General features: G+C 36.6%; 1 protein-coding gene across 8 annotated transcripts in view; it reads right to left on the bottom strand.

The window, feature by feature from the left end:
* SLIT2 (slit guidance ligand 2) overlaps positions 1-14,437 on the bottom strand; it is a 277,792-nt gene that overhangs the window by 94,652 nt on the left and 168,703 nt on the right. For 5 of the 8 annotated variants that reach the window (XM_086612331.1, XM_086612333.1, XM_086612334.1 and 2 more), the window contains exons 6-9: positions 11,021-11,092; positions 6,974-7,045; positions 4,045-4,208; positions 1,865-2,003 (exon numbers count right to left, since the gene is read on the bottom strand). In XM_086612331.1, the coding sequence (XP_086468457.1) occupies positions 1,865-2,003; positions 4,045-4,208; positions 6,974-7,045; positions 11,021-11,092 (447 nt within the window). Of the gene's footprint in view, positions 1-1,864; positions 2,026-3,497; positions 3,510-4,013; positions 4,209-6,973; positions 7,046-11,020; positions 11,093-14,437 lie in introns of all 8 variants that reach the window. The other 3 variants (XM_086612337.1, XM_086612336.1, XM_086612332.1) reach the window with 3 other exon arrangements.

Genomic DNA, 14,437 nt, shown 5'->3' with positions numbered 1-14,437 from the left:
CTTACAAAGATATGGCTCCCAACACAAAAAAGAAATGGAGCTGTTGGAGCAGGTCCAGAGGAGGGCCATGAAGACGGTTCAAGGGCTGGAGCACCTCTCCTATGAAGACAGGCTGAGAGTTGGGGTTGTTCAGTCTGGAGAACAGAAGGCTCCAGGAAGACCTTCTAGCAGCCTTCCAGTACATAAAAGGGGCCTACAGGAAAGCTGGAGAGGGACTTTTTGCAAAGTTATGTAGTGATAGGACAAGGGGTAATGGCTTTAAACTGAAAGAGGGTAAATTTCAATTAGATATAAGGAAGTCATTCTTCACTCTGAGGGTGGTGAGGCACTGGAACAGGTTGCCCAGAGAAGCTGTGGATGCCTCATCCCTGGAAGTGTTCAAGGTCAGGTTGGATGAGGCTTTGAGCAACCTGATCTAGTGGAAGGTGTCCCTGCTCATGGCAAGGGACCTGGAACTAGATGATATCTAAGGTCTCTTCCAACCCAAACCATTCTGTGATTTTCTAACAGGGAGTCTGAGGAATAAAGTGACTGAAGGTGAGTGTCGTGGTTTAATCCTAGTAGACAGTTCAGCCCCACCCACCCACTTGCTCACTACCCCAGTGGGATGGGGGAGAGAATCAGAAGGGTGGAAGTGATAAAACTCATAGGCGGAGATAAAGACAATTTAGCAGGTAAAGCCAAAACTATGTGCACAAGCAGAGCAAAATAAGGAATTAATTCACCACCTCCTGTTGACAGGATGTTCAGCCATCTCCAGGAAAGCAGGGCTCTATCATGTAATGGTCACTTGGGAATACAAACACCATCACTCTGAATGTCCTCCCCTTCCTTCTTCTTCCCCCAAATTTTATTGCTGAATCTGACATCATATGGTATGGAATATGCCTTTGGTCAGTTGGGGTTAGCTGTCCCAGCTGTGTCCTCTGAATTTCTTGTGCACCCTCAGTCTACTTGCTGGTGGGGTAGTGGAAGAAGCTGAAAATGCCTTGACTCTGTGTAAGCATTGCTCGGCAATAACAAAAACAACCCTGTGTTATCAACACTGTTTCCAGCACAAATCCAAACCATATCCTCATGCCAGCTACTATGGAGAATATTAACTCTATCCCAGCCAAAACCAGCACAGGGAGCAACTCTGAAGACATAGAATCATAGAATGGTTAGGGCTGGAAGGGACCTTCAAAGGTCATCTAGTCCAACCCCCCTGCAAGGAACAGGGATATCTCCAACTAGATCAGGTTGCTCAGGGCCTTGTCCAACCTGGCCTTGAACGTCTCCAGGGATGGAGCATCCACCACCTCTCTGGGCAACCTGTTCCAGTGTTCTACCACTCTCATAGTAAAAAATTTTTTCCTAATATCCAACCTGAACCTACCTCCCTCTATTTTAAAACCATTACCCCTTTTCCTATCATAACTGGCCCTCCTGAACAGCCTCTCCCCATCTTTCCTGTAGGCCCCCTTGAGGTACTGGAAGACCGCTATAAGGTCACCCCGGAGCCTCCTCTTCTCCAGGCTGAACAGCCCCAACTCTTTCAGCCTGTAAGACGATGGGGTTTATAGCTTGCAGTGAAAAGCCACTCACTTGCAGAAAAGCAAGCATTCCCAAACTCTTTTAAAACCAACTCAGAATGCAGTTTTAACTATGGATCGTGAGTAGTACATACAAAACTGGCTCATAAGAGAACATAAAGGTCTTAAATATTTTCATATACCTACAAATTCCTTTCATATCTGAATTTGAATGTGTATTCCAAAATTCCTACCCTGTATAATGGATGAATTTATATAAATAACAAAATGGTTACTTAGCAAAAAAACTGTTTTCTGCCAGTTCAGAGAAAAAAGGTCAGATTACGCACATCTCAGTGATGGTTTCTGGAAGATTTGTTGGGATCTCAGTAAGGCCTTTCCCACGACAGTCCACAATGTTGTTACTACAGGTGCATGCAGTGGGGCAATGCAAGACACTGCAGGACGGAGCCATGAAGGATTGGTGACCTGCAAAGGAAAAGCATTGCTCCTAAAATCGCACAATACCATCAAACAGTAGTCCAGCTTATCTCAACAGCAAAACATCACATTTTACATTTCCTTGAAAAATTTTTAGCATGAATGAACTTTGCTAAAAAAAATTAGGTGTCCTGCTAGGTATGTTCTGTACTGCAAATACTTATCTGAGTATAGTCCTTCAGTTATATATCGCTTACAGACAATTTTCGAGTTATGATGTTTTCATTCAGTCACACAAAACTAAATGAAAGCTTTGACTTCACAGCTCATACTCTCAGTCTCTGTGTTAGCTCAGCAGACTTCTTCCTCCCACTATCTACCTTTCTTACTAACTCAAGTGGCTAATTTACATGATTTTTTTTTCCTCTCAAGTTCTTGCGCAGTGTGTTAAACTTGGCATTTATAATTGCATTTAAACATAATTACTTCCTATTTAGGTGTGTTTTATAAAGTAAACAACTTATTATATATTCCTGTTAATAGACAGATTGCACATTTTATAATATATTAATTCACTCATTCTTGTATTGATTTAATTGCTGTTTTGTAATGATACAGAAAGGCACAAAGGGATGAGAAAGGCACGAAGTCCTCTTTTTCTTTCCATCTTAATTAAGGTAAAAATAGCTAGAGACTGTTGTGAAATTCACAGGGAAAAGAAACTTGTCGGCTATGAAATCACAACTTAATCTAAGATCTCTCTCACTATATTTAATGTCACATATTAACACTGGAAGAGTACATTGATAATGAAAGTTACAGCCAGTGTCGTTCCTACTTGCAATTTCAAATAACAACTGCTCAAGTTTTGAATTACTTAAGAGGTTAGTCTTCTGAGATAGTAGTTTACAATATAATAATTTGAGTTCACATTTATGCATGTGTTACAAAAGTACAAACAGCTGCCAAAACTAATAACACATACTACTCTTTTTATACCAACGGGCAGGAAATATTTCACCTGCCTTTATTAAACAAAAATACAGTGATCCAGGGAGAAAACACGGTTATTCTCCTGCCTCAAAATCAGCATTATAATGACCAAGTTATAAAACTGTTCTTGACACTTGGGCTCTGCAGCCATTTACAAATAAGACACAAGAAGCAATCTTGTTAGGAGCCCTTTTAAATGCACATAAAGGCAGAATTAATGGCAAGAATACTGTTAGCATTTGCAATGTAAAGATGGCAATAGCTTACACTTTGATGTCAAAGACTGTTTAATAAGGACAAAACATTGCACTTCGCATAAAATTCTTTCAAAAGCATAGATCTGTGCAAATTTTGGCATATTGGACAATAGGCTTCTGGGGGTCTGCAGAAAACCAACCAGTAGATAACCCTGGTGTATCACTGAAAAGACAGATAGCTATATTCCAGCTGGTTTTTAATGTTTTTGAGGAAACTCGAAACAGCAGTCAAAGTTTACAGAAAATTTTCAATCTGAGACTAAAAATATTTAAATAAGAAAGATAAACTTGCCTTCTTCCTCATCTAGAAGATATGAATAAAGGAAAAAAAATTGAATAGAGAAAATGTGATTAGTAATGAACTGTTAGCCATTTCATTATTTCATATCAGAAAATAATCTGATGCACTAAAGCATACCAGTAACATTCAGAAAGTTACTTAGGGGTTCAGAATATTATTTAAACTGTAGAAAATAACATCAGGAAAAAACAGCAACCTATAAAGTTAAAAAAAGAATAATTCCTTACTATTAAAGGACTTATGTTCTCAGTCAGCACACCTTTTATTTCACTTTCTGCATCTCTCCCCCATAATTATACTTTTAGAAGGCTATATAACCTATATGAATGCAGCATTTACACAAAATTCGTAAGGACAGAAGCACCCCCCCCCAATATACAAATAGCGATAAAAATGATTAGTGCCTTTTTTAATAAACAATAATGCTTGGATCATGAAAAAGCCAGGAAAAGTCAACACGCAACACCAGCAATCGCTGCTGAGCTGTGGGTAGGTGCGTTTTAGAACAGGACTCTGTGAGCAAATCTGTCTCTCTTACCGCTGCAGACAAACTCCCGTTTTTGGACCTCAGCTACGTTGTGTCCCCGGAGGTGGGGCGGCCCCATGCACTGGGTGTAGAGGCCGACCCGCGGCCGCTGCCGCAGCCAGTCGGACAGCCAGGCCAGGTGGCAATCACAGTAGAGGTTGTTGGAGTGAAGACGACTGCGCGGAAAGAAACATGTCAATACCTTTAAATTAGGAAGAGCAAATAGGAAAGCAACCACTTTGCCCAGCCCCTGCTTCAGCAAGCAACTATATCAATTTATTAATAAAAATTGTTAATGAGGAATCAATTTTTCACATCTTTCATTGAAAGTCTGGGAGTTAAATCCTCATAAATAAAACTCTACAAGCAGTAAAATCACTTTTTATTTGTGGTCTAATTAATTGGAAGAAAAAACGACGTCTTCCTAATAAAGTAACCTATCTGTAGCTTCTTTTCTCTTGTCTGAAAGAAAGAAGTAAATACATAAGAGCTTGAACGCTGCTGTGGGACTCTTTAGTCCAGATCTGCAAAAATAGAAAATTAAGACAAAAATGTCTCAAGTAAATTGCTCTATAGTGATAATATACTGTCAGAAAAAAAAAGTTAATAAAAGATTTGGTTTCCAATTAGATATATCTGTAAGTCTGGCCATTATTAGTCTCTATAGAAACAGCCTGCAAAATCCCTTTAACAGGTCATATTCATTTTCTGCTGAACAAGACAGAGTAATAACTCAATATAAAACACTTTCTTTCACATCTCTTTTCTGGTTTCCTCTCTTTTTGTTTAATCACAGAAAGGGGGATTAGCTGCTTTTGGCTCCCAGGGACCTACGTTCTAAGCAATGCCTGAAATTAAAAGACCAAATGGCAGCAAGCGATGGAATTAAGTCGCCTCTCTGTTGGCAGGGTCCAACACAAGACCATGGCTCCTTGCCAAGTGGCAAAAAGCACTTTGCCATTGATAAAAAAATCAGACAAATGTATTCACTAAATTAGGTAAATTACTTTTCTCTGGCTCTTACTTTTCTATGGCTCTTACATTTTCTCAAACTACAGAAAGGATGTCCACAGCTATAAATCAAGTCCTTACTCAGGATCATCCATAATAGAGGAATGTAATTTTGGTTCTTGTTAGCTGATGTGCTCAATCTTAACTAAATAACTGGAAAGGAAGTGCAAGAAAATCAGAATTTAGACAAGGGGTCTAATTAATCCATTACAAAAAAAAAAAGTCCGTAAAGCAACATGAAATATGTAATCAACATAAGCAAAAGATTTTAAATTACTCACTTTTTTTCCTCCCCATAAATTAATAGAAATTAAAGGAAATGTGTTTTCCTGTAGTAATTCTTGGGTGGGTGTTTTACAAATCTAGCTCACAACACCGCACACGCATTCAGTACAATCTGTAGCCAGCTGTAGGCAAGAACACCATTGCAAATCAGAACTAATGCTGCTGAAATCAATACAGTTATACAAGCATATTCTGTCTGCAAATGGGATGTTGCAGTTATAATCTAGGACTCTATGTGTCCATTTTCTTTTGTTTCTAAAATAAATTTTCAAAATACGAAATATTCCATCAAAAAAGTATAAATGTTGCTAATTTGATTCACTCTAGTTTGTGGTTCAGAATATAAATGGTATTTGAAGGTTTGAAAGAGGTACAGACATCCATGTTTTCAAGTGTCAGACCCAAAACAATGGAATGAAATTCTATTCTTGAAATATAACTGAGGCCACCAAAAGCCCATGGTCAGCATGATTTAAGTACTCTTGTATTTGTCCAAGCAAGAATAGGTATGATTCTGTTACAAAATCAACAGAACTACTCACCTGTGTGAAGTTTCTCCAGCTATGAATGGTATGTTAACTCGAGTGAATAGCCCTACTGATTTCAATACAGTTGTGCAACCCAACATGCTTAAAAGAAAATGGACAGGCTCTTTGTAAAAGTAATTCTTTAACAGTAAGAACTACTCTTGAACTCATCTCTTGAAACATCCCATTCATTTTTGATTCCCACTTCACTGGAAAATCTGTTTGAAAGAGAATCTCAGAACTAAATCTTGACATATTCTGGTTTTGCCACTCAACACAGTATACATTTATTCTTAGTTCAGTATAAACATACAAAACAAATAACCTGGAACTGAATCACTTGCATACACACTCGTTTCACTGTGTTTTGTTTTAGAAGCCTGAGGTGTTCTGTGGAAAGTCATAACCTCTAAAAATGGGGACCTTATTGCAAATGCTGACACAACTTTAATTATAATAGCACTACCGGATGATGCTATAATTTTATGTTACAAAGAATCTTGGAGAGCCAGTTTAGTTTAATTAGGTCTGCTAGCAGTACAGTAATAAAAGCATAAAGATTTCCCATTTATCACATCTGACAGCCAATCAAAGATTCTTCCTTGTTCCTAAATGAAAAGTGACCCATTCAATAGCTCAAAGTAAAACAAATTTTTGACTTTCAAAAAACATCAATTTCTTTCTCTATACAGCTGTAACATATAAAAGAGAATACCCCCTGCTCCCGTCTTTTTTGTTAGAAAATGAAGCCTTTCTGTGACTGAATACAGCACTATGGAAAACCCAGTTGAGAAAAGGCCATGAAACCATTTTCATAGACTTATTGACCCCACCTTCTAAAAAAGCTGATGGAAAAGGATGCAACTGCTTCTTTATCTCCTGAGCCCAAGTATCAGCTTTGTGGTCACTTGTTAGCCTTACCTTTCAGAATTACCTGCCATACACACACACATAGGCTTCACACTCATCAACCTCAAGATACCTCAATTTTTTTTAAATTGAGCTTATGCTTTCTTTACCTGTATATGTATTATAGACCACTGAAAAAGCTTGATAGAGGTAAAAAATGATATACTGGACTGGTAAAAATGGCAGCCAGTTTCAGTGGGACTACTTACAATGTTCTGAGTTTGGGCATATGGTTGAAACTTGCCACGGACAGTCGAGTGATGTTGTTATTGTTGAGAGTGCTGCGAAGTCAAGAAGGAGCATATTAACATGTTACAGTTAGGTCACATTTACTACACTTTTAAAAAAGGTATAGCTAATTAAGATCATGGTGTACTATTTTTAGGGATGGGTATCAGGAAAAAAAACATACTTTCAGGGATACTTCATCTGCCTATTCAATCCCTGGTAAAACAATACAGTTTGACCATTTCATTAATAAACCTAAGTAATTTGAGGTTCCAATAACCTATGATTCACTCAAATGGAGCTTCCACTAATGTTGAGAACATCTATGGCATTCAAGGTAAGGTTGTCATCCTGATGTAAAAAAGAGAGTTCTTGGAAAAAATTCCTTGATTCTAGGAGTCTAGTTTATCTTTCTAGCTTCTGAGTGTCCGTTTTTTTTTAACGGAGGATCCAAGTAAAACATCTCCCTGTTTTTTCAAGAATTTTAGGAAAAGTTTAACTATGGGCTGCAATGAGGTTTTATAAGGAACAGAGCTACTATACATGATCCAGAGCTGTGAGAACAATAGGGGAACTTCTGCTACACAACGGAAGGAGTCAAGAATCTTAATACTTTAGTAAATTAATAATTTAAATTTTAGACAAGATGCCTGGAACTTGAGATAGGAACTAGGAACAAATCTCAGACAACTGTTGGTTAGCAGATTTCCATCATACTTGGTAAGTATAGCTTTTAAAGATAATGAAACTTCATGAACGATCCTGCAGTTAAATATTGTCTTTAGGCTGCAAATAAAACGCAAACACGCTTGACTCCTGAACAAGGAAACAAGCGATAGAATTTACAGTTTTGACTTAGAGATTACTCATTTGAGCAGAATGGAGAATGCGCTCTGGGATTTTAAACACAAAACTATGGCACTAATAAATAATAATTCCCACTGACTAATCCTTTTTTTTTCCTTTTGAAAGAAAAAGTGGTTTACTTTTTTCTTTTTTTCTATTTTTTTAAACCACAAAGTGTAATTTGTGCTCATTTTGAATAAATTTTTAAGTACTCTCCAATCCTGAAACACAGAAAGGTAAATTCACATCACCCCGAACAGAATCAGGCTATGCATCTCCACATTGACCAAGCAATTAATTACTGGTGCAATGTGCTGCATTTTACCTTTGTGGGTTTGCTCATTGCATGTCCTAAATGTTTTCTTCACTGTGCATAAGGGATCTCCCCTGTGTGCCCTTAGGGCTACATAAACAAAGAGGAGAATAATCAAAAGAAGAAGAAAAAGGGAGAATCATGCCCTTTTTCAAAATAGAACAAAAATGAAACAACAAAAAATGGCCATGTGGGTATATCCGCAAAAGGCGCCTTAATGAATAAATGACAATCAGTAAATTTTGGCAGAATTTTCTTACAATGTCCACAAGGTAAATGACAGCTCCCATGATTCTTCCTGAATGACTTCTTACAAGGTTTTAAAATCATGTCTTTTAAATTAAGGGAATGGAAATTAGAACATATTTCAGTAGCTGTTAGTTGTTTAAAGAAAATGTATCTACAAATGTTTTAATTTTCAATTTCTGAGGTTTGCATTGCTATTTTGTATACATGAGCTATGAATTTATTTTTTGAAAGGTACAGAAAAGTATCAGGATTAGACATAAGAATACATAAGGAGTTAAGTAATTTTCATATCTATTTCTATCTAACGATGAAAATATTTGATTTCATTACAGAGATGAAATTAAAAAAAGAGTTGGCTCAATACTTTCACCTACGTGTTACCTACTATTGCAAAGACTGTAACGACTGAAAGGCTTTTTTTTTTTTAACTTCCAGGATACTGTAATTTTTTTAATATGACAGTACTATGTATTTTCCCATAGTGACTGTTTCTCCAGTACAGTAGACTTTATTAAAAAAAAAAAAAAAGAGGAAAAGGAAAAATAAAATTTCACAGAAATTCACAGAGACGATTATACCTATAATTGCTTTTGTCTTTCAGAACTGTCCAGATTTCAGGTTGATTTTTTTATCTTTAACACTAACAGCCTCTAAGATTCTGCAATTATTTAACCAATATATAAGACCTGTTACTTTGGTAAACATTTAAAACTGTCACTAAACAGGACTACAACCTAAGTAACTTTTTAAAGATTATTTAAAAGCTTTATCATATACTTGTAGTTTGAAGTAATAAAACATTCTGTGCTTAGATAGAATAATTAACTTCAAACGAAAAAAAAAAAGTAGTCTTATTTGCTACTCAGCACATATACAGTATGGTCAGATCTACATATCTTTCATTCTTTAAGCCATATTGGAAAGGAAGCTGAATTAGATACAAGCTGTTCAGTACTGTTTGAAATATCAATTTTTTTTTAAACTTAATCTTTACATCATTACTTATCACATAACATAATTCAAGACAGTGAACATTTAGTTGTATATTTGAATAATGCTAATATTCTATGTATATTCCTTCACAAAATTCTAACTACCTACTTTTTCATCTCACTGTTATTTTAACAGAGTTTTTTTCCTTTTTTGCTGTCATTGAAATCGATGTGAAAATTTTACCACTGACTTCAACTGGTAAGGATGACCTTTTTAGAACACTAAAAATTGCAGGAAATATTTGTTCATTTTTTTAAAATATACATTTAATGCTTTCACTTGTAAAGAAAGGCTTGCATTAGAAAACATAATAACCAGATTAAGCTATCATTGAAAAAGTTATTCTGTCATATAGGAGTTCCAAAGATAATCTCACAGAACATCAGGATTACTGACAGACAACCAACAATTCATCAACTTCATAATTAGATGTAATATTGAACCTACAGTACATTTTACATGGCTTTGTACCAGTAAGTTAACAATAGGCTTGTTATTCTATAATTACAACAGTAAAAAAAAAAATAAAATCAAATTTCACTGTCAGATCTATTCATTCATAAGACAGACCAACTATTGCTTAATAATAAAAAACTTTATCACCAGCAGCTCACATATTCTTTAGGTTTTTGGACATATAGAGACTATTGCCAAAGAAGCTTCTTTACTTTATTTTTTTTTTTTTTAATGCATCCCAAACCCAACAAAACCCAACCCTCCCTCCTCCCCCTCAAGGTGCTGTGATTTACCAGGTGTGATTCAAACTACCAGGAAGTAACTCACTGATATACAAAGTTTTTTTCTTCTCTTAATGTAGAAAGCCCAGAAAAAATTTTGACTGACAGAGCAACTACTTCAGGAAAGTGTCCCGTGCCTCAAATTCTTTGGGAAGCAAGGCACTTTGCTCATTACAGTAACTATTTTCAGGTCAGAGGTCACTTATGATAATTTTTTTACCTTTAACCTCACTGACGGCCACTTTGAATCAGTGAGAAAAAGTATGCAAAAGAGTATTGCAATACTAATCTTCAGTGACATAAAAAAGATATTTTTACATGCATATATATTTGTACACATAAAATTCAAAATGTTTAAAAAAACCCCAGTTAATAGGGACATGATAAACATCTTAATACACAACAGTAGTGTTTGATGCAAAAGTGCCTCTTTGAAAACGACCAGATTGTCAAATATATATAGTACATTGTTCCTTAAACAGAGTCTGAAAGATCAAATTGATGCCAGAGTATACAACAAAGGCAATCCTGAAAATGTTCGGCACTTCAACAGTGATGGCTAATTTACAAAATTAATTGGATTTATTAATACTGCCCCCCCGCTTTACAAAGAAATATATTATTTTCTTACAGTATCTGCCATCTGCTTTTTTTTTTTTTAATTTATTTTCTTTCTAAATTGTGTTTAATGGCTGTCTTGGAGAATAACGGAGTATCTCTGCCTCTCTACATCTTTTTACCATTTTACAGCACATGGCGGGGGGATTATTTTAAGACATCTTTTCACTAGACCATCCTGACACCAGGCTGCAGCTCGCAGATAAGCTTTTACATTAGTACTCCCCAGACGCTGAGCTCTTGCTACAAGTAAGAGATACGGGAATACTTACAGCACTTCCAGGTCGCGCAGAGCCCTGAACGCCCCATCTTCAATACAGCTGATCTGGTTGTAATCCAGTTGCCTGTTAAACAGATTAGGAAGGTGTTTGTAAGGGAGAGGAGCGCTGGCAGCGCCAGGTGCAAACAAGCCTCCCGAAGGGCGGGCAGAGCCGGGCCACGCCAGCCGAAACGCTCCCACAAACGCGCTCCCGCGCTCGCGGCCGTCACCCCACGCGCCGGCCTGGATGCTGCCACAGAAATCCCTTTTTGTTCCCAACCGTCTGCGCAAAACAGCAGCGCTGGGAAAGCTCCAGTAAATAATAACCGCACCTTATATTAAATGCCAAAGGAATGCAATTTCATTACATCAAGAAAAGCTATCCATTAAAAGCTCTCAGCGTCATCTCGCTGAAACAATTTCATTAAGGTAAAGGACGGTAAATCACTTAATGTCACACGCATCCCCTCGGTGACCTAACAGAATCCATTTATCAGAGCAGCCCAGCTGCATGTTAATTCCGCCCGCCGCGGCAGGGACCGGCAAGAGGCACCACTTCCAAGGGTCGCTGTGTGCGCGTACGCCCGGACCGGGTGGGAGGTGCAGTGCTGTGGAGGCGATTCAGAATAATTACCTTCTAGAGTGTTTCTATACGTAGAAATAACAGTGTCCAAGGCATTTACATATTTGTTTACTTATCTCCTTTAATTCTGCTCCAAACGAAACTAGTGTTTCTGCTGTAACCTTCAGTATGTGGTTTACTACGTACTTTGTGCTCTCTGCAATTATATGCAGATAGAATGTTGTAAGGGAGCACTTGAATTCTGGGCATAAAACTCGGCAATCCATCCTATACATTATTAATCTTTAAGTATTAAGTTATGAAAAATTTACATTCTTTTCTCTGAAGAGTATTATTATCTTTTCAATTCAAAACATTGATACAGTACCTACGACTCAATTTAAAAAGTCTGCTGAAATTAACAACCATGCAAACACAAAATCCCAGTTTCTCTGCTGAGGGAAGCTTTTCCTATAAATATTGCCACGTCTTACACATTTCAAGGCACAACTTGCAAAGCAAAGACGATACAACCTCACTTTAAACAACCAGAAGATCTTCTCCAAGCTGGTAACTTGTCAGTGTCACATAATATATATGAGTAAATGTGTGTGAACAATACTAAGAGAATGAACAAAACACAAACGAACTCTGACCTTCTGTCTTCAATTATGTATTAGCTAGCAGGGCTAATGAGGCTTTTACTAAAGCATTTTCTGTGATTCTTCTGAATCTATGACGTTTTAGATTATTAATAAATCATCACACCCACTGTTGAATGTAATGCACCAACTTCTACAAAGTTCTTCTAGTTTCATCCATATTTTTCATCTGAATTACTACTATACAGGAATAAAATACTGTCATAACTGTAACAGTGTCTGTGTTTCTATGCACTGAAAGCTAAATGCAAACTATCATTTCCTGAATATGATATTTAATCATTTTGGTGCAATGTTACAGCACCAGTGCTGCAGTGTTGGAATATTTAAGCCTACTTTCTCAGGTTCCTTCAATTTTTACTAATGAATTTCATTTAACAATTAAGTTAATAGCCTTTTTATTTTAAAGAGGTAAAATATATACACAGTACAATTTTCTAACCTCTCGAACAATTTATCAAAGCTATTTAAATTAGCACAATGGCATGAAATGTTACCCTTGACACAATACAAAAGAGAAATTGTTTCCAGACAAATTGGAAAAATCTTTTAATGCCATCAAATTTGCCTAATGCAGTCTGCAGGTTAATCTGTAAAAGGGTGAGCTGTATGTTTGCCCATATCTTATTATCCTTAGCTGTCAATGTATAAATCAGTGCTGACACAGCTTCTTCTAAATCATCCATATTATACACAAAGGAAAATCTTTTAACAGTAGAGAAAGCACTTGAGCAAATCTTGTCCTACACAAACTGAAAGGCAGATTTCTTCTGCTAGACTGGCAGCAACTTTTGGTCTTCTTCCCTTAGTGAGTCACCATTACCACTATCTTAGTGAAGGGTGAGTTGTCTTCATTTAAATCTTCTTACCAGAAAGATTACTTTGTTTGCACTGAACTAAGTAGTTGGTTTCAGTTTGGGGGAAGGGAATTTTGCAGATGGGAAAGGAGAAATACTTCCTAGTTTTATAAATTATTGCCTTGGAAAGATACTACCTTCTTTATGTTACAGATGATCTTCCATTAGTTATGGCCATGATATAAAACGACCAGACACACACCATGAAGAACAATTGGCATGAGATATATATATATATATATATATTTAAGCTATGAAAGGTACACGACTTTGAAGACTGTGTGCCTGGCTTGAATAGCAATTTATGATATTTGTGTTAAGGTAAAGATATCCACTGCACATATAATCCAAACAGAAAGTTAGATATTATTTCACAACCAGTATATCATTAACTTATGATGTCCCTCTAACGGATATACTGAAGGAGGCAGAATTTTTTGGGGTAAGACCAGTTCCTGACAGCAAGTTGCATGAGTGGTACAATTTAAGATACAATTAAGAATACTAGAGGAAAAAGGCACACTTTGTTACAAGTTATAATTTGGTTTTAGCATAATGAATTTCAAAACCACACATAAAAATCTACAGTACTATAACAAAACTTTTCTCACTGCTAAGTTATTGAGCCTACCAATAATCTTAACTCCATTTTAGAAAGCTTTTTCTTCCCGAGAGTTTCTTTTCTTCTCTTCAAATTATTAAAAAACCCTAAGAACAGAAGCTGATCCGACATGCATCAGCAGCTCTGGCTCATCCTCATCCTGTCCCTCTCCCCAGTCTCTCCTTCATCCTCTTCCCTCCTGCCTCATCTCCATATTGGGTCTTTTCTATGTGGGGTATCTCCATCCCTTTGGAAAAGTTGCTCTATTCCTGTACTTTCCTTTCTGCTCCCCCTTCCACAAAGCAGCTGATACCTTAGGCAGGGCCATTCCTGTGAAGCTCATAAAATGCCTAACAACAGCTGTCACACTCAAAATCTTTCCTTTGTTTCTGAGAATGAATTTGGTTTGGCATCCGTATCTGCAGCATTACCTGGGTATTTCATATACTTACTAATCTATTGCTATTTAAAATGTTAATGTTTTTATGAGTTCAGCTATGGGAACTAGTGAGAACTAAATAAAAAGCATTCAACTAATAAGAAAATGTCTGCTTTAAAATGTTTTTTTATTTATTGCTTTCACTGATACATCTTACAATGTAGAAACATGTTGCTAACTTGTATTTTTTTCCCTTTTAGCATATGTTGTCTACCAGATAATGATAAATAAATATCTAAAAATAAACCCTGTTCTCCGACAAGAAGAGCATTTAATGAATAACAGAAGACGTTGCATACATTAGAAAAC

This window comes from Tauraco erythrolophus, chromosome 5, assembly GCF_009769465.1.
Source record: "Tauraco erythrolophus isolate bTauEry1 chromosome 5, bTauEry1.pri, whole genome shotgun sequence".
NCBI lineage: Eukaryota > Metazoa > Chordata > Aves > Musophagiformes > Musophagidae > Tauraco > Tauraco erythrolophus.
This window is presented reverse-complemented; position numbering and strand designations above follow the sequence as displayed.